The sequence below is a fragment of the Setaria viridis genome, chromosome 5 (assembly GCF_005286985.2).
Source record: "Setaria viridis chromosome 5, Setaria_viridis_v4.0, whole genome shotgun sequence".
NCBI classification, from domain to species: domain Eukaryota; kingdom Viridiplantae; phylum Streptophyta; class Magnoliopsida; order Poales; family Poaceae; genus Setaria; species Setaria viridis.
Window position 1 is genome coordinate 39,584,256 of NC_048267.2, and position 22,155 is coordinate 39,606,410.

Sequence of the window (22,155 nt, forward strand, 5' to 3'; positions counted from 1 at the left end):
AGAACAGGGCAAAAATTGTGGGTAACGTGTGGCCTCCTTACAAACGGATCCACGTTCCATGCGTGCACACGGACAACCTTAAACCCTAGACGTCATCTGCCGCGCGCCTCCTACGAATCCAAACCGAATCCACGGCTGCACATGTGCTCCTCTCTCACACACACTTGACCCAAGGACGACCAGATTGCCAGACCCCCACGATCTGCATCTCTCCATTGGATTGGACCACTAGCTGGGCTTGGACCCCTATGTTTGTAGCGTTAACTTCTGCCAAGTACTGCAGGCTTTTCGGTCGCACATGCATGCATCAGCTCCTTCATGGCTCCACCACCGTCCTTCGTTTCTCCGTGCTCGGCAAGAGAGAGAGAGAGAGGAGATGAGGAGTGAGCAAGACTGCAAGAGCTACTGAGCATTCGGCCATTCGCCATCCGGTAGCAGTATTTGGCGAGGCCGATTGACCTCTAGCCGGCACTGCTGGGCAGTCACACACAACTTGAAGTCTAGTAGAGGACTAGTAGAAGTGACGAGTGAGGCGAGAGGAGGATGCAGAGCTACACGCTACTCGAGTCAGTGCACACAGCTACTACTCCTGCCTGCGCACACTTGATACTTCTAGTCTTCTGTACAGTGTTTTCCTCTCGCTGATGTATTAAACTTGACGATCTGGTAGTCTTGTCCGAGGGAGCCGGGCTGAGATCTGACGCGGCTACAGTAGCGTTCGACTCGAGCGGGAGAGGGGGGAGTGTCTTTTACAGGGCAGTGAGGGGAGCACGCCCTCCCCCCGTGCCCCTCTGCTTCCTGCCGCCTGCCGAGCTCCGTCTCTACTACAGTTTGCTACTCCGGCTTCAGGGGCTTGAAGCCTTGAAAAGGGAGCGGTTTCTGGGAGGTGCCCAGGCCATGGAGTGCTCCCGGGGAAGGCGGAGATGGAGGTGGAGTGGCAGATCCATGCTAAAGCTGGCGGGGTTGTGCCTCGCCGTTGCCATCTGCCTGTGCGGCGTTCGGTCCCTGGCGTGCGGCGGCAGTGGCTGCAGGGCGCGCACTGTGTTGCTCCGTTCAGGTAAGGAATCAAGCGAGCTCTTCTGTTTTTGCGCATATGCTCGCTGCATTTCGGCAACTTGGTTTCTTTCCAGCCAGTGACCTGCTATTGATGGTTATTGGTGTTGCACCTTTCTCGTCCATTCTCTTGTTCTTGCCGAGGTTCATTTCTTGGTTGCAATATGCCTGCGCACGTGTTGTTCTTGCTCCTCCCGTCCTCCGTGCATCTGCTCTGTGCTGCACAGAAGGCGTGATGTGAAAGCAAAATATTTTGATCTTTGTTGCACTGGATTGCCGCACTTCAGCTTAGGATTGAGAGGATCGTTGGCTAAATACTCTAACATCGTGTGTTCTCTTTCTCTGTCAGACTTCTGGAGACGAACTGCAGCCTCTTGTGTTAATCAGGTGCGTATGCATCCCCCTCTTCTAGCTGATTTTCTCCTGAAATGCATACCGATGACACGGCACAGAGATCAAACGGCTTGATTAGCTCCATGCACATACTCTGCTCCTCCGCATTCATCAAATCGGAGCCCAAATAGTCACAACTCACACAGCAACCGCACCCGGCTCCGCCATGGCTGGTGCACACTGCTGCTCCCACTAAGCGCGAACAGGCACAGGCACGGCCGTTCCAGCTCACTGCCCCTTCCGACAGCCCTTCAACGCCGCCGGGTCCCATGGCCTTTTGACCATACGTTGCTGCCGATCCATCGATCGACGATCGATGCCACAGCGCGCGCGATAGCGACCTTACCGACAGATACGTACGTGTGAGTGTGACGAGAGTGATGAGCGAGCGATCGTACCCTCAGGCACTGATGATTCATTATTCTTCTTGCTGCTTGCTCACAGGGACAGGGGTGCTTTGCTTCCGGCGGCGGGCAATGGCGGCGGCTGCTGGCGGAGGGGCCGGGGTCCTACCCGCCGCGGTGCACGTCCAAGTGCGGCGACTGCAGCCCGTGCTACCCGGTGCACGTGGCCGTGCCGCCGGGCGTGCCGGTGACCACGGAGTACTACCCGGAGGCGTGGCGGTGCAAGTGCGGCAACCGGCTCTACATGCCGTGAGGCCAATTCCGAGCAAGGAGGCGGCCCGGCCGGTGAGCCTGTCCAGAGCGCAGCCTGCGCCCGTGCGCAGCTCCGGTCGGGTGCTGGCTCGACGCCGCATTATTGCACCGGTCCTGTGCGGTTCGCCTGCGCGCGAGCGGTGGCGCGGTGTCGTGGTCCTCTCCGCGCGCGGGCGCGCGCGCATGGGCTGGATCTGCAGCGCGCCCGTGGTGGCGACCTACCACACCGGGCGCTGGGATACCGAGGCTGCGCGCGTCTTTTTTTCCGTGGGGGAGGCGCGCGTTGGAATTCGCACGGCCCTACCACGAGGCGCGGAGGCATGGCGGGCGTACGGCGGGGCAGCGCGTGTTGGATCGAGGAGGAGGAAGGCGGGTTGCGACGAGAGCTGCTCTGCTGCTGCGGCCCACCCCTGCACGTTGAAGTGTTGATACGTTGTTTTCAATTTCTTCTTGTGTTGTTTTCGGATCTGAACTTGCCACAAAATTTTGTGGTGGCCGTTGGAGCTAAATGTACTTGATACCACTATCTCGTGGTAGGATGGACCAATTCGGAATCTAGATACAATGTAGAGTAGAATTACTGTCTCTAGGTACATCTGTTTTTTTTTTTTGAAATAAATAGGTACGTGAGTCAATGTGCAGTTTTTGTATTCCTAGCCCAACGCAACATGTGCGTAGTGCCGCTGTAAAACTCTGGAGTGTTTAGTGGACTGTACAACTGTGGCAGTCTGGGCCTTTGGATCCACAAGCCAGCATTTCGAGAATTGGAACGAGGCCTTCAGACATGTTGGCCCACAGCAATAAACTGGATCAAATTGCCTGGTACTCACAGCCCATGCAAGTGGCTGAGCTTTTTCGAAGTTGACCTCAGTCTGTCAAGTCTATTGGTCCACATCTGTAATATGGGCCCAAATTTTGCTAGGCGTTGCGTTGAGCTCTCAAGCACTTGACCTTGTTGGTTGGGCCACGAGTCCATGACACGAACCCTTCTGCCAGGCCCGAAAGCCTCCCAAATTGAAGTCAGCGTTAGAGCAACTCCAAAAACCCTTAAAATTACCCCAAAATCTTATTTAGTGAAATTTTTTTTATCTTCAATAGCTTCCCCATCTTTTTCATAAAAATACGTGGACGCTACTCCGTCGCCCCGCATATATGCGGGGAACTGGTCCTTCCCAATCCCAAAATTTCCTGCAGCTCATGGTCACGAACACGCACACCGTGCACAACATCACGGTCTAGTTCCACTGCCGCAAAGCTTCACCCGCGTCAGGGCTGTAGGTCTCCAGCCACCAATTCGGATGGGGAGGGCACCAAAAGAGAGAGGAGATGAGAAGGAATCCATTTTGGTAGTTCTCAACGTGGTTGCCAAGCAAGGAACATCGTGCCACGGTGACCTCCAGATGACCAGATGCACCACCGTAGACCCGAGGGACTCCATAACCTCTAGTAAAAAACGCGGCGAGCGGGATTTGGCAGCGGGCTGCACCCCTGTGCATGCCAACGAAGCGGCCAAGATCATAGACGGACCGAGGGTTGATGGGGCCATCACCGCCTGCCAGCCTACAACCGGATTGGTGGCCTACACAGCATGGTAGTGCAGCGTGGACGGGAAGAGGTGGTGCACGACATGCGTGTCCATGATATTGTGGAATGCGTTGCCGAGGATGTCGCCCATGGCAGAGTAGCGCGATCAACATCGGTTCTTCTTCGGTTGGAGGAAGAAGAAGAAAGAATGAGACGGGAATAGAGCAGCGAGGCGCTGGGCTAAGCCCAATTACAATGATGTGGCCTGTTTTGAAATATTAGGGTTAGTTATTAGCGATCTGGCGTGGTTTGATATGTTTTTGGGGGAAATTATTTTTGAAAGAGCCCCTAATACATGATTTTGACGAAGAAATTTTTGAAAAACTCGTGGAGTTGCTGTTAGTTGATCAAACTTTTAAAGAAGAAGGGTGCGTGCATTCCAAAAATGTTTGTTGCACGAAAAGTTCCAATGGCCCAGCAAAAAAGACTGACGGGTGACGGCCTTGTAATCGTTTGCCTTTGCCTTGCTTTAAACGGAGCTGCGCCTGAACTGACCGTCGAAAGAGCACGGGCCATCTCACCGCACACGTACGCCCGTCCAGGCGGACGTGGCGCCCGTGAATTTGGCGCCGGCCGGCACACGCGTCGGGCCCCGGCTGGCGCCAGCGCGGCGGCGGGTGGCGGCGAATGATACACGGCTCGCGGTCCTCGGGACTCACGGGAAAGCGCGCGGCGGCGCAGCGGCAGCGCAGCGCCTCGTCCGTCCAGTGTGGCGACGTGGCGTGGGGGACTGGGGGGCACTACCACTACCACCACGACAGCTCAGCTCCCTCTCCGTTTTGTTTCCCTGCCAACCCTCCCGTCGGGTTCCTTGCCTTCGCGCTCTCGCGGTGGCGCCGACCAACCAACCGGCCGTCGACCTCCTCTTCCGCATTTGCCCCTACGCGTCTGGAGGAACTGCACGTGTGCCATCTGGCCTACCGCTACTGGCCGGTAGCTGTCTCCCATGGCCCCACACCAGCAGCCCAAGGCCATGATCGATGCTCGCCTGTCCCTGACACACCGACGCGTAGATCCCTCGCGTCCTGGGGCAAAAACGTCAACTCCTTTCCTCAGCACTCAGCACGACGGTGGACAGCCACAACGGCCGCCCACTTGCCTTGCGTCGCCGCCGTGGGAGCGCCGGGCGCGCCGCCAAAATAAAAGCCAGGCCGCGAGCTACGGGCGGAATCAGAAGATCCCCAGGGATCCGACGCACCAAACGGCCTCTTCCGCGCTCGCGCGGAAGGAAATCTGAGAGCGCAGCGCCGCCGCCGCGGCTTCTAGAGCCCGGACGGAACAGGGATCCCTTACCAGCCCCGGAAACAAGCTACTGTGGCTGCCAGGGAGGAGAGCTCAAGTGCTCAACTGGCTAGGGAAGTCGGGCGGGCAGCACCAAATTGGAGCCAGACAGGCGGCCGCGCTGGTGCCGGGTTGGCGTAGAGATGGGGTCGAGATCCATCCGGATTCCGCATTGAGTCGTTCTGCTTTGCTGGTAAGCAACCCTACTTGCTTCGATGGAATTGTTCTAGGAACGAGTTTAGTCGTAAGAGATCTTATTTTCGATGCACGCTGCGGCAAGGAGCAATCGGATCCAATCCAAATCGTTCTTCCTTTCGAATCAGTTCGAGCGGATTTCATTGCTGCGTGGTGCGGCGGAGTGCCAATCTGTTCCATCCATGGTTTTGGCTTGATTGGATTTCGCTCTTCTCCTCCTTTAGCACGCCCGTTATATATCTTAGTTGACGACACCACAGGCCTTGATCCAAGGTCCTGGTGCATTTGAAATTTCCAAAAATCGACTCAACCCCAATGCCCCCACAATATGTCCGCTGGCCCGCCCTCTGCTTCTGGAAGAAGCTTTTGTGAACTCTACATGCCTCCTGCTGGAATTTGAATGCTGTTGATCTATCAGAACTTAGCTTTGTGTTGGCACGACTTAGAATTCCAGAGACTTGCTGATACTGTTTCTTAAGGACTGAAATTAGAGCATTTTATCTTGAAAACCGTGATGGATCATTACTATTCTTATTATTGGTGCTATGTTTATTAAATTTGTAAGCTATGCTTGTTTAAATCAGATCATCCGGGGTCTATATTTAATAATGCAAAGATCATGCTGGAGCCATAATTCCCATGAAGTCCACCTAATATCCTATAGTTCTGCTGAATTTTTGTTTAGCAACTGAGTCACAATTGTCAATACACCTATGCCTATGTCTGTTCTAATTTGGGTTGCTCTTCCACCTTACAGTTTACAACCTACCACAGAAGACTTGGGAATGCAGAAAGATGTGCTTGCACAACAAGAAGCAAATATTTTGTGCAAACAAGACCCGAGTTTCGTTCAAGCTGATATTGTTGGGATCTCATGAGAATGTGCTTCATGCTGATACCATTCTTCTTTTTCGTAATTTAAAGCACAGTAGATTGAAGGCCTCTATATTTGTAGGCCATCATCTTGGAGACGACGGTTAAAAAAAATTCTCTTATAGAAGTGGTGCTGTGTTTGCTTTTTATAGTATCATTGCGTAGCTTGATACAATGGACGGGAGGAGAACAATTTTGATGGGACGTTATGAAATCGGGAAACAGTTGGGGCAAGGAACCTTTGCTAAGGTCTTTTATGCTCGTAATCTTACTACCGGGCTAGCTGTTGCCATAAAGATGATTAACAAGGACAAGGTCATGAAGGTTGGGCTCATGGAGCAGATAAAGAGGGAGATTTCAATAATGAGGTTAGTGAAGCATCCAAATGTTCTTCAGCTTTTTGAGGTTATGGCTAGCAAGAGCAAGATTTATTTTGTCTTGGAGTATGCTAAAGGTGGTGAGCTTTTCAACAAAATAGCTAAAGGGGGAAAGCTCAGTGAGGATGCTGCGAGGAAATATTTCCACCAATTAATCAGTGCTGTCGATTATTGTCACAGTCGAGGTGTTTATCACCGTGACTTGAAGCCTGAAAACCTTCTACTGGATGAGAATGAAAACCTTAAAGTCTCAGATTTTGGTCTAAGTGCTCTAACTGAGTCCAAAAGGCAAGATGGTCTCCTCCATACCACATGTGGAACTCCAGCTTATGTTGCTCCTGAAGTGCTCAGCAGAAAAGGCTATGATGGTGCAAAGGCAGATATATGGTCATGTGGAGTAATTCTATTTGTGCTTGTGGCGGGTTACCTTCCTTTCCATGACACAAATTTGATAGAGATGTACAGAAAGATTTCCAGAGCAGACTTTAGATGCCCTCGGGGTTTTTCTACTGAGCTGAAGGATCTGCTACATAGAATTCTTGATCCAGATCCAAGCACTAGAATTTCTATCTCAAGGATAAAGAGGAGTGCTTGGTACAGAAAACCATTTGAAGTCAACGCAAAGAAAAATGAGACTGAAACAACCGAAAATGCCTGTACAGGTGAAGCTACAACCTCTGGCTCGACAGAATGCAGCACATCTGAGGGAAATCAAGGTTCATTAAGTCTCCCAAACTTGAATGCATTTGACATCATCTCTCTCTCAACAGGTTTTAATCTCTCTGGATTTTTTGAGGATAAGTATCGCAGGGAAGAAAGATTTACAACCAGGCAGCCTGTAATGACAGTATTAGCAAAGCTGAAGGAGCTTTCCAAACGCTTAAAGCTAAAGGTTAAGAAAAAAGAAAATGGGATCTTGAAATTGGCTTCTCCAAAGGAAGGAAAGAAGGGGGTGCTTGAGCTTAATGCGGAAATTTTTGAGGTTGCCCCTTCGTTGCTCTTAGTTGAGTTGAGAAAGACTAACGGTGACACTATGGAGTATCAAAAGCTAGTGAAAGAGGAGATAAGGCCAGCACTCAAGGATATTGTTTGGGTTTGGCAAAGTGATCAACACCAGCACTCACAGCCAACTCTGCAAGAACAGCAGCTGCAGCCACCATTCTCACCACAGCAGCCACATGATCAGTTGCAAGCATCATTGACACAGCAGGAGCAGAAGGACTTGCTCGAAGCACCATTGCATCCTCAAGAGCCACTGGATGAGTTGCAATCACCACCACAAGAACCGTTGGAACAGTTGCCATTGCCAGTCACTCTGGAGTAGCCAGAGAACTAGTTCTAATAGCCAATAGCCAACTGGTAATTCATATGTCCTAAACCATAGAGTAGCTGTACTGCTTTTTCTACACCCCCCCCCCCCTTTCTGGATGTTTCTAATTCTTCTGCAATTGTAAAGCTGTATGCCTGTATGTACCACAGAAGTGCCATGTTTTTCAATTTGGTATCTACTAGAGAATTGATCTGAATGTCAAACCAAAATTTTGGAAAGAATAATAGCCATTGACCATCATTTTGAGTTTTATGAGTTCTGATGATTGAGAAGTCTTTCTTATTGATTTCCGTTACTGTCACACTGCTCGGAGTAGATCTAGTTCTTTGGGCTATGGGCCTGCTATTAGTGCTATCTGTATTTTTACTGATCTAGGAACCTAGGTGATTGCCATGTGGTAGACAAGGTAGAACACCATGTTAAATATGCTGACTCCTCATTGTTCTTCACATTTGGATCCCCCCTGTGCAAATATGTAGTTGTGATTACATAAATGATTGAGATTTCTTTGTTTGGAGATGAAATGATTTGAGATTGCACCTGCTTTGTAGCCATTCATGTATCCAAAACTCTCACGGATGGGTTATAGATTAATACTACAGCAGATGAACTTGTCCTGCTTCCATTGGTGAAGTACAAGCGTTGGCCAAATTGGCAAATTAATAGTGCCATCATCTAACTTCCCTGTGAAGGTCAATGAAAAGTACATTGATAATTGGTTTTAATACTTCGGTGATCTGGTCGAAGAAGACGACAATGATTGCAGCTTTCCTGATAGCTTCCTCAATGGAAGAGCAAGTCTTCGTCTACCCATGTGCACCCGCCAAACAAGAAAAGTCAGAATCCATCCATGTTTCATTAGCTCCAGTCGCTCTGACCTCGCTGTGCAGACATAGACGGTGAGCTGCACTGGCCAGTACCTGAGAAATGAATGAACAACTGCAGGTAACTTACCTTAATCTGTGATTGATGTCCGGAATTCTATTTGTTATACTTCCAGATCTGTTTATCTCTTGATTTTCATCACCATCGTGCACATATGCTTTAGTAAGATTTGCTGTGTAATTTGGGGTCTAGGTTGTTTCTCGTTGTTTGGATTCAGAGTTTGATGAGCCGCATGATTCTGTATTTGAGCAGATGATCTATCTGTCTTCTATGGTGGTGCTTACCTCTGTCTGTTATTCAATTCTGTTTGCAGCAAGGATTAAACATTGAAGGTGGGACGCCACTCCATGGAACTAGATCAGTAGAGGAACTGGCAAAATCTGAGTCTGAACGGATAAAAACGTTCTACCAGACAATCCTCTCGGTGCTTGTGGTGTTCATCGTGGCGGCGCTGTCAGGCTACAAGGACATCAAGGAGCTCTACTCGACCACAAACCACAAGAAAGTACACCTCAGTAACCTTCTTGTGGCCGAGGGCTTCTTATTAATCATGACCTTCTTGTGTGCGGTTGCCCTAATGATGTTCGAGTTCTTCGTTTACCAATATGGCCGGCGAGTCCGTTCCTGGTACAGGGTTGTCACCGTCCTCGTCGCGGTCACCGGCACGATGCTAATTGCGGCCAACACGGTCCTCGTCATCCTCTCCAACAGAAACAACACGGCACTCTCAGTTATTCTCGCACCGGTGCTGGTGCTTGTCGGTGTGGCCGTGCGCGCCGGAGCATGGATGGAGGAAGAGCGCAGCGCAACGCTTGCCAGCAGGTACGACATGGCAATGAAGGGCACATTTGACATGGCCACCATCGGAACTATGGCTTCCTTCGCTCTGCAGGGAACCGTCGCCTTTGGCTACCTGAAAACCCCTGACAACAATCAGGGCAAAGGTGACCCGCCGTTGGACCTCGCCGTGTGCTATGCCACCTCCACGTTCTCCCTCATCATGATGATGATCTGCGCCATGCCGCTGGTGCTTCTCCCAGCCAACATGCTGGAGGATGTCATCAGAGTCGTGGAGAGGCTAAGGCATGTTGTGCTTGCCGCGCTTGCCATGATGGCGCTGGTAGTCTCCGTGGAGTTCTTGGAGGGATTCATCGTGCTCTCCGTCTGCCCGGAGGCTGTCGCCCTGGTCCTGTATTACGCGGTGGAGTTCTTCTCGCGTGAGGGCCGAGGCGAGAGCTTGCCATGGCTGGACTTCGTCTTCCGGATTGTTGCCACCGTGGGTTTCTCGCTCATGACCGGCCTGTACGCGGCTTTCCTTGGCACCGACCACTACAGCGTGTACCTCAAGGTCGCCATGTTCATCCTCCTACTGGCAGTTCTGTCAAGCTTGAGCCGCTTGGCCATCCCGCTTGACGTCCCTGAGGTGGGAGTAGCAGGAGCTGTTGAGATGGGCATAGCGGGGATCGTGGTCGTCTTTCCGGCGGCGGCGCTTCTGGCTGCCATTCCATTGGTGCTCAAGGTCTTCCTCGACCTCTACCTCAATCGCTAATATTTTTACAGTGTTTGGGGAGCTAGCAATTCTTACTGTCGCAGACGGACGTGCGGCACACTAGCGAGCGTTTTTTTTATGTCACTTCGTTTGGTATGCAGTGCAGCTTTGTAGCATCAGTATTACTGTAGCAACATCATATCATAGAGTTCCATTTTTCAAGGCCTAGTGCTCTTGTTATGATTTTGTAAGACAGGTTTTATAGAGCTTTATTTGGCATAAAATTCCTGTCAGTTCCATGCTTCTTATATAGTTCTTGCCGAATGCGCCAATGCAGACAAACAGGACAGTTAACAAGAACCACAGCACCATCAGAGAAATCTTTCGGCTTTTCCAAAAAAAAAACAAAACAGAGAAATCTTTCTATCCCCTGCGGGGTGCAGACTGTGGCATGGATTTGGCGAGGCATTCTGCTCCAGAATTGGGCATGCGAAGACTTTTGACGGTACATTCTTTCCTTTGTTTACTTTACCAGTTCGCTGTACGGCAGCAACAGCCCCCTTAACCCTTTCGGCTGAAGAAGAGGTGCTCGACACGACAACTACTTGACCACGGAGACCATTTTTGCTGCGAAATTGCTCGGTGCGCCGACGCTAATAGGCTCCTGGAAGCTCGTATTTGGCAAACGAAGGACGGAAGGAGCATGGAAATGCCATCACCGCACAAATTTCCCTACAGAGTACAGACCGAAAGGCGCATCGACAAGCACACGTATTTTGTTTTCAAAGTCAAGACGCCTCCCTTTTGTCTCTGTCGCTTTGCCACTCCAATCACTGTTCGATCAGGCGAGGAACCGAGGAATTTCTGGCCTCGGCGTCGGCAATGCAGAGTGAGCGCCAATTATTATTGCTCTAATGCTGCGATCATGATGGTTGGCAATGGGTAAAAACGACACCACGGCTAAAAAATTAACCGTTTAAACAGGAGTAACTGAATAACAGGTTTACAGTAGTGTTAGCAGGTTGTAACTACGCATTTACTAATAGTGGCAGTGCAGTTTAGCTTTTTTACCGAGCAATCTACTTGCTGAGTTGTGCTCCTGGCCATACCATCCCCAGAAAATGAAAGCACAAATTTTAAGGAATATTAGCGAGGTCTCAGTCCCAGTTGGAAACATTCACTAATAGGCCACTGTTAACATTTTTCCGTGCATTTATGGTTAAAGTTTTCTAGAAGTTTATTGCATCAATCTAGCATGAGATACAGAGATAAGAATAGACTGAGGAAAAGGTGAACAGCGACAGCTAAATTATTTATTTACTTCCAGTGGCCAGGAATTTCCAAGCAAGAGGTACATTGACTAGACTATGAACAGAGTGTCTTTCCTGCCAGCTGCCTCCCCTCCCCTCTTTCCTACTGGCCAAGACCACCTCTGTCTGCTTCTGAGGGCACCCGGGGATGAACACCATGCCGGCAAACTCGTTTCCTTCACAGGTAAACAGGCAAATCCTCGCTTGGTTCGATTTTTTTGCACCTTTTCCATGCCTATCTTCCTTTCACGCGCGTTCTCCCAGGTTTCTGTTCCCCTTTTTCCGGCCTCTTTCATGATAGATCTAGTGGACTCTATATTAAGCATGATTGCTGTCGCAGCCATTAGATCTGCTGCAAAACCCATGCTATTTCATAACGAGTATTTTTCGTGTTTTAAACTTAATTGTTTCTCGAGTCCTGACGCAAACTGAACTCGCTGTCCTGTCTAGTCCTATATTTAGCAATTCTCATGTCAGCTTATCTGCTAGCATCTTTACACATGAATCCAGAAGAAATATGTATGAATAATCATATCTACCGATCTTTTGAGGTAGTTATGTTTTTATTGATACGAATTTTACACCAGTGAATTATTTGATGCAATATTTGTCTTAGACATACCTGTAGTGAGCAATTAAGGTTTCCAGTTCTTATTTGAGCTAGTCTATTGACAGTATGTATTGTAGAATGACCTGATTTCCAGTTGACTAGATCTCTGACATGTGTTTTGGTGTGTTGAAAGCATGATCTTCTCTGAAGTTTATTTTTCAACCTACAACGATACCTAAAATGAATTTCCATGTTTCACAGTAGTTGATTCTTGATGGAAACTAAGCTTACTGCTATGCTGCCTATGCTTAGTCCTATGTAGTTAGCATATGCAAGGCGTGGTTGTTACTTGTATATTTACGCCACAGTTAGAATTGTTTAAGGGTAGTATGGAACATTTTGATCAGCATCTCATTAGTTAGAAATGCCAATGCTTACCGTGAGCACACAATTTTTCAAGAAGGAAGTGAATTGGCCCGATAAGAGAATTGTTGTTGCCAAATATGAATACATTTCATGTTAGGTATTCTTGCCCTGACCTGCATAGTTCAGATTCCTATACTTGTGGTATTAAGTACGAACTGATTCCTACTTATTTACCTCTCTGGCATGTGTATTCTGCTGTATTGAAAGCATGGTGCAAAATTTAGCAGTTAACTTTCCTGCTAAGTATTGGGGCTACTGATAGACGTTGATTTTGAAGTCAGCTTTGGCATCTAGGAGATAATATTTTAATCTCCCAATAAAATTTTTGTGTGGGCTGCTGACCTGATTTAATTTCTAGAACTTTTTGAAGCCGTATGCAACAACCTTGATCAGCCTTGTGCCTTACTGTATTCCACTACTTATTGCCAGTACCCAGTTTTTCAGAAGGGAAGTGAAATTATCCGTTTGCAACCTTTGATGTTTGTGTTAGGTATTCCTGACCTGGACAATTCATATTCTATTTCTCAGTTAAGATCATTTATCAGCAGTGTTCCTTGTGCTACAAACTGATTCCAAGTTACAGTGAGCATACAATTTTTCAAGAAGGAAGTGAATTGGCCCGATAAGAGAATTGTTGTTGCCAAATACGAACACTTTTCATGTTAGGTATTCTTGCCCTGACCTGCATAGTTCAGACCCCTATACGAACTGATTCCTACTTATTTACCTGTCTGACATGTGTATTCCGCTGTGTTGAAAGCATGGTGCAAAATTTAGCAGTTAACTTTCCTGACCTGACAATTCATATTCCATTTCTTAGTCAGCACTCAGCAGTGTTCCTTGTGTTATGAATTGATTCCAAGTTGTCTACCTCTCCCTAATTTAGCACTCAACTTTCTTGCAAAGTATTGGGGCTTCATTGATTCTGAAATCAGCTTTATCTTCTGAGAGATAATTTGTTAACCGCCAACAACTTTTTCTTTTGAAGGTAAAGAAGAGTACAAGGGATGACCCAGAGATGGATGCCTCTCCCAAGAATGACCCAGAGGAGCAGCCAACTCAGGCAACAAACAAGATACTGAAGCGCACCTCATCATTCGCTCAAGGCACCATAGCCACTGCAACCGGCTTCCTCACCGCAGGATTCTCGGTGCGCAAGGATGTTCTCCTGCACCGGCACGTCCTGGTTGCCGGCGGTTGCTTCCTGGTCATCGCCTACCTCTCTGCGCTCCTGCTGGTCTACTTGAAGCTGTTCTTGTCAGGGTACAGGCAGCTGCACAGGGGGCACGTCCGGTTCATCCAGTTCCTCTGCGTGATCAGCGGCGCGGCGCTGGTCGCGACGAACTCCCTGCTACTGCTCCTCATAAGCGAAGGCAACGCCCTGCTGTCTCTCAACCTGCTGCCCGTGCAGGGCCTCGTCGGCGTCCTCGCGTACCACGCGACGCCGACGGAGGACAGCATGCGCGACGAGGCATTCGAGGCCGGGATCAAGACCGGCCGCAAGGTCGCCCTCTTCGCCACGGCGACGGCCTTCGCCGTGCAGACCACGCTCCTGTTCGGCTACCTCAACAACTCCCGCTTCCGGGCGATGAGCTTCCGGTTCGACCTCTCCGTGTCCTTTCTGGCGTCGGCGCTCAGCGTGCTCCTCGTCGTGGCCACCTGCATGCCGCTCGGGTACAGGAGCGAGGCCGCGAGGGACAAGGTTCTGTCCCTGGTGAGGTACCTCAAGGACGCCGTCATCGCCTTGCTTGCGGTCACCGCGGTGACTATCGCCAAGGAGTTCCTCGGCGGCGACACCGTGCTCGCGCTCTTCCCGGAGATCGCCGTGGCCGCCATGTACTACGCCGTGAGCCTGCTCACCGACGAGACCGCAGGGCAGGGCCAGCGCGACGCCGCCGCGGAGCACAAGTTGGAGATACAGCCGACCGCCGTGGTGGCGACGTTCGGCTTCGGCATGCTGGGCGCGGCGTACGCGGCGCTGCTCGGGACGCCGGAGTACGACGTGTACACCAAGGCGCTGGTGTTCACCTTGCTCGCCGCCGTCGTGTCCAGCCTGGGGCGGGTGGCGGGGCCGCTCTGCAGGCCCCGGCGCGACAAGGACGCGGCGGCGTGCGTGGTGTTCCTGGGCAACGTCCTCCCCATCGTCGAGATGCTGGTGGCCGTCCCGCTCGCCGCCAAGGTCGTCATCAACGTCCTCGCCGCGTCCTAACTCTGTACTACGATGCATGTTGACGTTGCACATACAAATTGTTGTTGTTGTTGGTATCAGGATTTACAGACTTGATACTGGAGATGTCTTGCGTTCAGAGCAGTAGGCTCGACTCCTGTAATATTGTAGCATAAATAATTTTTTTCCCCTCACGCGAGATGTCCTGGAACTTACTATCTACATTGTGTTTAATTTATGAGATACTGCTGATTTATAGATGCAAACAGAGCTAGTAACCCTTGATTTCAGTATTATTTTCCTCTGTCAGCTGAACTGAACATGGTTACTAGAAACATTTAGCAAACAACTACTGGCAACTCAGAATTCTTGCCGTGAGAATGCTCTGCCACAGTAACATAAGTAGCAAACCTATGTACAGTAGGACAGTAAAATGGGAGGCTTCTGTACGACTATACGACAACTTGCGAAATGGGGAATAGAGGACAGAGGGATTCAGAGTTTCAGACAACTGCATGATATTCACAAACAGGACCAAGGTAAGGACAGCCTATCAGTTTCCAAGAAGCTTTGATCTTACATGATACTTTGATCAGAGTCCATCATGTATCATTCCGATCAGAGTCTTCGATCATCCGCAAAGAACAAGACACAGAAAATTCGATAAAGGCATGCTGTTATCCTTAACCTTAACAGACAGTCTTGAAATGCTGCCAACAAGACACAAGGTTCGCCGTGTCCCTCCTTTTTTTGCTATCTGAATATGATCCTTTTGCTCTATGCTGAATTTCCTAATCTCCATTCCTCTTTCCAAGACAAACTCTGCAGCGCAATTTATCATCAGAACGAACGGCAAAAGATTTTCTCCTTTGTCTGAATCGACCAGCCGCCACTGATGAGCAATTGAACACAATGACGGCCAGGCCGCCCGCAGCGAAAGGCTTGACACACGGATTTTGAACGTGCTCCGGCCATCCCTGCTCCAGTCATCCGCCGCCGAGGATCGCCACGCCAACCCAAACCTCGATTCCCCGAACACCGGTTCGCCGCCGGCACCAAAAGGTATGCGCCTTTGAAATAGGATAACGGCGAGGCGTGATACGGACGATTTTCGGACCGGTAGTGGGGTGGTGGACTGGTGGATCCGGAAGGGGAGCGGGCGACGACGAGGCGGCCGCCGCCGGACGGGAAGAGGAGCAGTGAGCCGCGGGGGCGAACGCCGAGGATGGCAAAACAGGGGGTTTTATGCAAATACTGGGATCGTGATCGCGATCCAAAATAGAGGTTTTGTGAAACTATTCGCGTTTTATAAAAATATTTGGATCGTGACTATTCATCGCGATGGTCTTTTTGTGAGTATTTAGATCACTATTTTAGTATTTTTTCCAACTTGCTGTTGTCGCCTGTCGGATCGAAGTTCAGGACTCAGGCCGGTGGCCGCCGCCGCGACCTCACAATGACCATGGCGGCTCTGGCCACCACAAAGCACCACGACGCCTAGACCAAGCCGCTTCCATACCATGCGGCTAGAGAACCTGCGTGTTCCACCATCCTCAAAGCCCATGCCACTGAAATGAGAAGAAGGTAGGAGATGAAATGGGGGTGGTGCGGGCAGCAAGCGCGTACACGGTATAGCATCACTGTCCTCACCTACAACGACCGTCTAAACGTCGCCCTCATCGTCTACCTCCACATCACGAACCTCTTGTAAGCACCACCCACCCTCTCTCCCTCTCTCCTCAGCCTACAGATCTGTGCCTCTTTGCCAAGCCTTGGTTGTTAAGGTTAGTAGGTTACCTTGATATCATCTTTGGTCAAGGACATAGCCGGATTCGACTTCGCACGCTTTTTGAAACGAACCAAAGCCGCCGATTATATTAAAAAAGAAGATGAAGTTTAGACCAAACGAAAATAGTAAAAAAAACAAAAAACAACGCAAACAACGATATGTTGGATTGGATCATCAACGCATGTCGTACCATGCCCTCACACGCAACTCAACTCTACAACACATCGGCCAGTTGGATTGGGACATCAACACGCGCCGAACTCATCTCCTCTCAATACCTTGGTGACAGAATCGAAGCCTTACCGCAGCCCGTACCACCGTACACACGGTCAATAAGTCGCCGAACCCTCCCAATATAACCTAGCGTCGACATTGAACCGAGAGGCAGACTGCACTGCACCGAGAAGGCCACCGCCATGCAAGACCTTCCGTCGTAGTGCCACTGCAACATCACTCTCCACCTGACAAGGTGATAGCACCAAATCCAGACCTCTTGCAAGCTGCCTCGCAGTCGCCGCCACGATAACACAACACGTGGGGATCTTGCCACATCCGCTGTTGGACTCTGCCTCTTTCTCGTCGCCTCAAAGAGACACCTCGCGTGGGGGCCTCACCACGCCCGCCTCAGTACTCCACGTCACGGATCCATTTCATTTGTCGCTGTGAAAGTGTTGAGCTATATTGCCCCACTCCCCAAGATCTCCATCGATCAGCCAAGCCGCCACAATGTGTTGATCTCGCCTCATTGCTTCACCCTCGCACATAGCCTTCTCCGTCGTGTCAGCAAGTCAGAGAAGTCGCTTGCGCCACCTTCCGACGATGTACCGCATTGGATAGCCCAGCCAAGCTGAGCAACCCGCCGAGGTCCGTTGTAAGCCTAATCGTCCCACACTGTCATTGCCGCAAGCACCGTCCTCCGACGCAGTCCCACACCGCACTGACCGTTGCCAAGCAACGTCAGCTGTCGCGGTCTGCTGCAAGCAGCCAAATCCGACAACCATGCAACAACCCCTGACCACCACCATAACTTCGATCGCCTGCACATGAGCTCGACAACACCCATTCAACTCACCACACAGCGGAGTTGCTGCCATCGGCTATGGCCTCCCATGACAATGGTTCAACAATACCATGAACCAAGTTGGGTCTCTAGAGACGATGCCTCCAAGGAGGGCACGACACCAATGGTGCCGCCATCGCTCGTCCAGGATCTGGACAGGGTTTTCACCTAGAGAACCCCATGCAGCAGGGTCGTAATTCCAACATGACGCCCCCAACGGGGAAGACGATGTCCTAGGGTGCTGCCGTCATGTTCACCAGCTGAAGAGTATCTTAGCCCCCTAAGTGGGTTTTGGTGATTTAATGACAAAAGGTTAAGTAAATAACAAAGTTTCAAGTGCATGAGCAGATTCAAATTTATGAAACACTTGTGATGGATCCCTCAAAAAGAAATGAAATGATGAGCGGCATGTCTAGCGATTTAAATTTTATTCTCGATTTGAATTTGAGTATAGGAAAGCCGCACTATCAAGAGGGATGCATAATTTCTGATCTTGATGATGAAGAAGGTGCTCAAGATGACCTAACAAAACCTATAAGAGATACTATTTGCACAAGCAAATCACTTGGGATAATTAGAAGTGCTAACCAGAGACTTCGGGACATTTTCGGAAGTTTTTTCGGAATATTCCAGAAGTGGAGAGTTTCCGGAGAGTCTCCGGAGGTCCGAATTTTTCCGGAAGTTTTTTCGGAAAAGTCCGGTTCTTCCGGAAGTTTTTTCGAAAAATTCCGGAGTTTCCGGAAACCTCTGGATAAAGTTTCGGAAATTTCCGGAATCTTTTTTATAATGGATAGTTCAGGTGTGAATACCCCCTCACCCTCTTCCCTGCGCCCTCTCTTGCCTCTCTACTGTTCTAAGCTGCAGAAACACTCTAGAGCTCCTCTCTTTGTTCCATTTGACTTTCTTGTGAGATTTGTTGGGGATTTGAGGAGAGATTGGTGAGTGGGCAAGGGATTGTGCTAGTGAGCTGCAACTCCATCTCTTGAGCACCTTCGTTCGTTGTCAAGCCGGCAATTCGTGTTTGTTACTGTAGGAGCTTCAAGCTTCTAGCCGGCTAGGCGTCACCTGGATGAGCATCCAAGCTTGTAGCTGCCTTGGGAAGTTTGTATTACCCTTATGATTGAGTAAGTAACTTTAGGTGGATCTTTGTGGTCACTAGAGGGAGGAAAGTGACTTGGTGATATAAGTCCACCCTTCGTGGGTCCTTAACGGAGACGTAGGCTTCGTGGTGTGAAGCTGAACTCCGGAAACAAATCCTTGTGTCATTCTTGCTTATTGCTTTTAGTTCATTCACATTCTTGCTTAGAACTCATTTCTAAGGTTTGCTCCCGATCTACATTTCTAGTGTGCTTGGAGTTATTCTATCTTACTTAATAGTCCTATAACAACATGTTGCTTCACCTATATTCATTGATCTAATTTCCAGCAAGTCTTGCTATGGGGTGTAGTTGTTTTTCGGAGAAGTCCGGATTTCTCCGGAAATTTCCGGACGTCCGGAAATTTCCGGAACAATCTCCGGAAATCTCCGGAACTTTTTAACAAGTTTGTTTTAAGTGTCAAATTTTCAGATTCGACTATTCACCCCTCCTCTAGTCGACACTCTAGATCCTTTCACCAGCACAAAGGTCGGTGAGGGCTTTCGCTCGTAGAAATACATCCCCTCGCTGCATGTACATGGGTCGGCACTCCCGGACCACTGCTACGGCAACCCAACCGAGGCGACGCCTCCGCCGCACCTCCACTGGCCATGCTGTCGTACCTCCACCTCCGTTTCTGTCACCGCCCTCCACCGCTGCCCACGCGCAGCGCCCTCCACCGCCTGCACCTCCCTGTCAGAGCCACGCGTTCGCTTGCCATTCCACCGCCACATGGCTTGCAGTGCACTCCTCCCGGCCGCCGCGCGCCTCCCGACCACCGCGCGCTCTCCTAGCCGCGCTCCTCCCGATCGCCGCGCGCTTCTCTCGGCCGGCGCTCCTCCGTTGCCCGTGCCGGCTGCCCATCCTTCATCTGCGCGCGACTGCCTCCCACCAAGAGTCCGCCGGCAGCCGTCATCTCCGCCACTTCGCGCACGCCCGGGCCACACCGCCACCGGATCCGTGGCCCCACGGCCTCTCCCACCGTGAGGTGAAGGCCACACCAGCGAGCTCCCTCAGGAGTCTCGGGCGGCCGCGCCTGCCCAGATCCGCTAGAGGAAGGGGGAAGGGGCGGCCCCTTCCCCTTGTGAGCTACATAGGCTTCTGGCTGCCCGCTCAGGCGGCAGCACGGTGAGAAGGGGTGGCGGGGAGGGGCGGGGGCGAGGGGTCCTGGGTTGCCCGAGCCGCCCACGCGGGGCGACGTGAGCGTACTGTCTTAATTTTCCTGGTTAGGTGACTTGTGCACGCTTGAGGTCGGAACAAATTTGCATGAGGTGTGCGGCGTTCAGTTGAATTAATCTCTGTAACCCACTTGCTTTTCTGAAAAGAAGATAAGCTGCTAGTGCTAAGCTTACTGCATTCAAGCTAGCATCCACTTCATGTTGTTTGTCGATGTTGTGCAAAGTTATGGTGATGATGAAACATAGATGATCCTGCATTCATGTCTTCGTGCAAAGCTGGTTTTATCCCAGTGCAGGTGTGGCTGATTTGCTCGGTTGTTTAAACTATAATTTGCAGAACATGTTCCAAGTTCACCGCTTGTGGATTCGATGCATTAATCTCTTAAAGATCTGGCAAATATCGTCTGTGGTCTGTCTTAGAATGGTTAACTTAGAATGTTTCCCATATGCTTTGGTTGTTGCTTTATTCTCCTAGCATTTTTTCAGAATAAATCCTCTAGTTTGCTGGTACATTACAATATCTTGACCAGTAGAATTGTGATATTTTTCTGGTACATTACTGTTTTGTTAAAACTTAACTTGTAGCTTTGTATCTTAGGGTAAGGGCTATTTTGCTAAATTCGTTTGTGCTGTTAAAACCTGTATCTTTCTACCAGGGATGCCAACTTTGAATCGTCATTACGGATGATGGAAACCTGGATGGATCTCAGGAAATTTAAAGCAATTATAACATGTATATGGTGAACATCATGTTGCAAGTAACATCAGGAACGTGATCCTTTTTTTTCAGCCAGGAGTTTATTATGTATGCACGGTGTGGTTTTTGGTTATCGTCTAGCGGCGCCATGACTTACAGCAAACTACTGATAGCTAGACCAAGGCAGCTAGGACTTGGTGAGATTTAAACTCTGGTTTAAACTTCGAATGAATTTTTAGCTCTCCTTTTGTGTTAACTAGCAACTTCAAACATTCAGGTAGTTTTCAGAAAACTTTTTCCCACTCAGACCAGCCAAAGTCCTTGCTATGTTTCAACAAGTAAGTATTAAATTAGCTGTCTGTTATTAGTCAACCTAATATTTTGTGACAAGTAATGTTAAGTCTCTTAAAGTATAAATCAATTGTTTATTCCATAGCAATAGCAATGAAGGAAACCGGTGCTAAAGTTGTAACTGGCACAAGTTATGTTCAGGAATGGAGCCAACCAGGGGCCAGCAGGGGCCTTGGCCACCCATATGGTTAAGAGGGAAACAATTGATTAACTTTTTCAACACAAAAACAATTGATAATCATGGCTAAGAGGGAAACGATTGATTAACTTTTTCAACATAAAAACAAGTTGACGCGTCACAATAAATTGAGCCAATTCCTACAAAGAGTTTATATTTGACACATTTATAAATGATTCTACATATTTTAGCTTCTTGAATCCTTGTAGCTGTGATTTGTATCTCCTCAAAAGGTTAGACCTTATGATAATACATATATACTATTCTGCTACACTATATGGTTATGTTCCATTGGCCCCCTCATACAAGGTTCCTAGCTCCGGCCGGTTCTGTTAAGGCATGTTTGATACTCCTGTTAAAGTTTAGCACCTGTCACATCGGATGTTTGGATGCTAATTAGGAATATTAAATATAGGTTAATTACAAAATTAATTGCACAGATGGAGTCTAATTCGCGAGACGAATCTATTAAGCCTAATTAGTCCATGATTTGATAATATGGTGCTACAGTAACCATTTGCTAATGATGGATTAATTAGGCTTAATAGATTCCTCTCGCAAATTAGCACAGGGGGTTATGCAATTAGTTTTATAATTAGTTCACGTATAGTCCTCCTAATTAGCATCCGAACATCCGATATGACACTGCTAAAGTTTAGCACCTAGTATCCAAACACCCTCTAAGTGTTAAGAAGCTCATGGCTGGAATGGTTTTTACACAAGTTGACTAGAATAATGTTCTTGCACAGACATTACTGCAGCCTGGAGCTGCAGGTTTGGCAGGATCCTTCATGTTGCCTTCTTGTAGTTAAGGGGGTGTTTGGATACGAGGTAGGAGGGTTACATCGGATGTTCGGACGCTAATTAGGAGGACTAAACATGAGCTAATTATAAAACTAACTGCAGAACCCCTATACTAATTCACGAGATGAATCTATTAAACCTAATTAATCCATCATTAGCAAATGGTTACTGTAGCACCACATTGTCAAATCATGAACTGATTAGGCTTAATAGATTCATCTCGTGAATTAGACTCTATCTGTATAATTAGTTTTATAATTAGACTATATTTAATACTCATAATTAGTATCAAACATCCGATATGACAGGTACTAAAGTTTAGGGGTGCGTTGCCAAGGCCTAAGATATTCAGGAAGATCTGCTCTCCTCATGGGTTGGCAAAGGGCTAGGTGC

General features: G+C 49.1%; 4 protein-coding genes across 7 annotated transcripts; all 4 read left to right on the top strand.

Moving 5' to 3' along the window:
* The first annotated feature begins 308 nt into the window (after window positions 1-308).
* On the top strand, window positions 309-2,695 carry LOC117854766 (uncharacterized). Its single transcript, XM_034737009.2, has 4 exons — window positions 309-566; window positions 671-1,057; window positions 1,403-1,440; window positions 1,891-2,695. Exons 2-4 carry the CDS (start codon window positions 898-900, stop codon window positions 2,101-2,103), a joined length of 411 nt encoding a protein of 136 aa, XP_034592900.1. The 5' UTR covers window positions 309-566; window positions 671-897; the 3' UTR covers window positions 2,104-2,695.
* A 2,003-nt stretch (window positions 2,696-4,698) lies between these two features.
* Window positions 4,699-7,994, top strand: LOC117856033 (CBL-interacting protein kinase 11). Its single transcript, XM_034738440.2, has 2 exons — window positions 4,699-5,160; window positions 5,920-7,994. The coding sequence occupies exon 2, from the start codon at window positions 6,210-6,212 to the stop codon at window positions 7,734-7,736; it is 1,527 nt and encodes a 508-aa protein (XP_034594331.1). The 5' UTR covers window positions 4,699-5,160; window positions 5,920-6,209; the 3' UTR covers window positions 7,737-7,994.
* A 146-nt stretch (window positions 7,995-8,140) lies between these two features.
* LOC117856032 (uncharacterized) lies at window positions 8,141-11,584 on the top strand. Of its 2 annotated transcripts, XR_011898230.1 has the most exons (4): window positions 8,141-8,687; window positions 8,941-10,146; window positions 10,454-11,005; window positions 11,444-11,584. XR_011898230.1 is itself a non-coding variant. In XM_034738439.2 (2 exons), exons 1-2 carry the CDS (start codon window positions 8,670-8,672, stop codon window positions 10,174-10,176), a joined length of 1,254 nt encoding a protein of 417 aa, XP_034594330.1. In that variant the 5' UTR covers window positions 8,141-8,669; the 3' UTR covers window positions 10,177-10,424. The 2 variants fall into 2 exon arrangements, 1 of the variants encoding a protein (XP_034594330.1); XM_034738439.2 differs by lacking the exons at window positions 10,454-11,005; window positions 11,444-11,584 and having other exon boundaries at window positions 8,941-10,424.
* LOC117856035 (uncharacterized) lies at window positions 11,473-14,835 on the top strand. Of its 3 annotated transcripts, none has more exons than XM_034738441.2 (2): window positions 11,473-11,610; window positions 13,391-14,835. In XM_034738441.2, exons 1-2 carry the CDS (start codon window positions 11,575-11,577, stop codon window positions 14,609-14,611), a joined length of 1,257 nt encoding a protein of 418 aa, XP_034594332.1. In that variant the 5' UTR covers window positions 11,473-11,574; the 3' UTR covers window positions 14,612-14,835. The 3 variants fall into 3 exon arrangements, with proteins under 3 accessions (XP_034594332.1, XP_034594333.1, XP_034594334.1); XM_034738442.2 differs by lacking the exon at window positions 11,473-11,610 and adding an exon at window positions 11,613-11,690; XM_034738443.2 differs by lacking the exon at window positions 11,473-11,610 and adding an exon at window positions 11,698-13,068.
* Window positions 14,836-22,155: the final 7,320 nt, after the last annotated feature.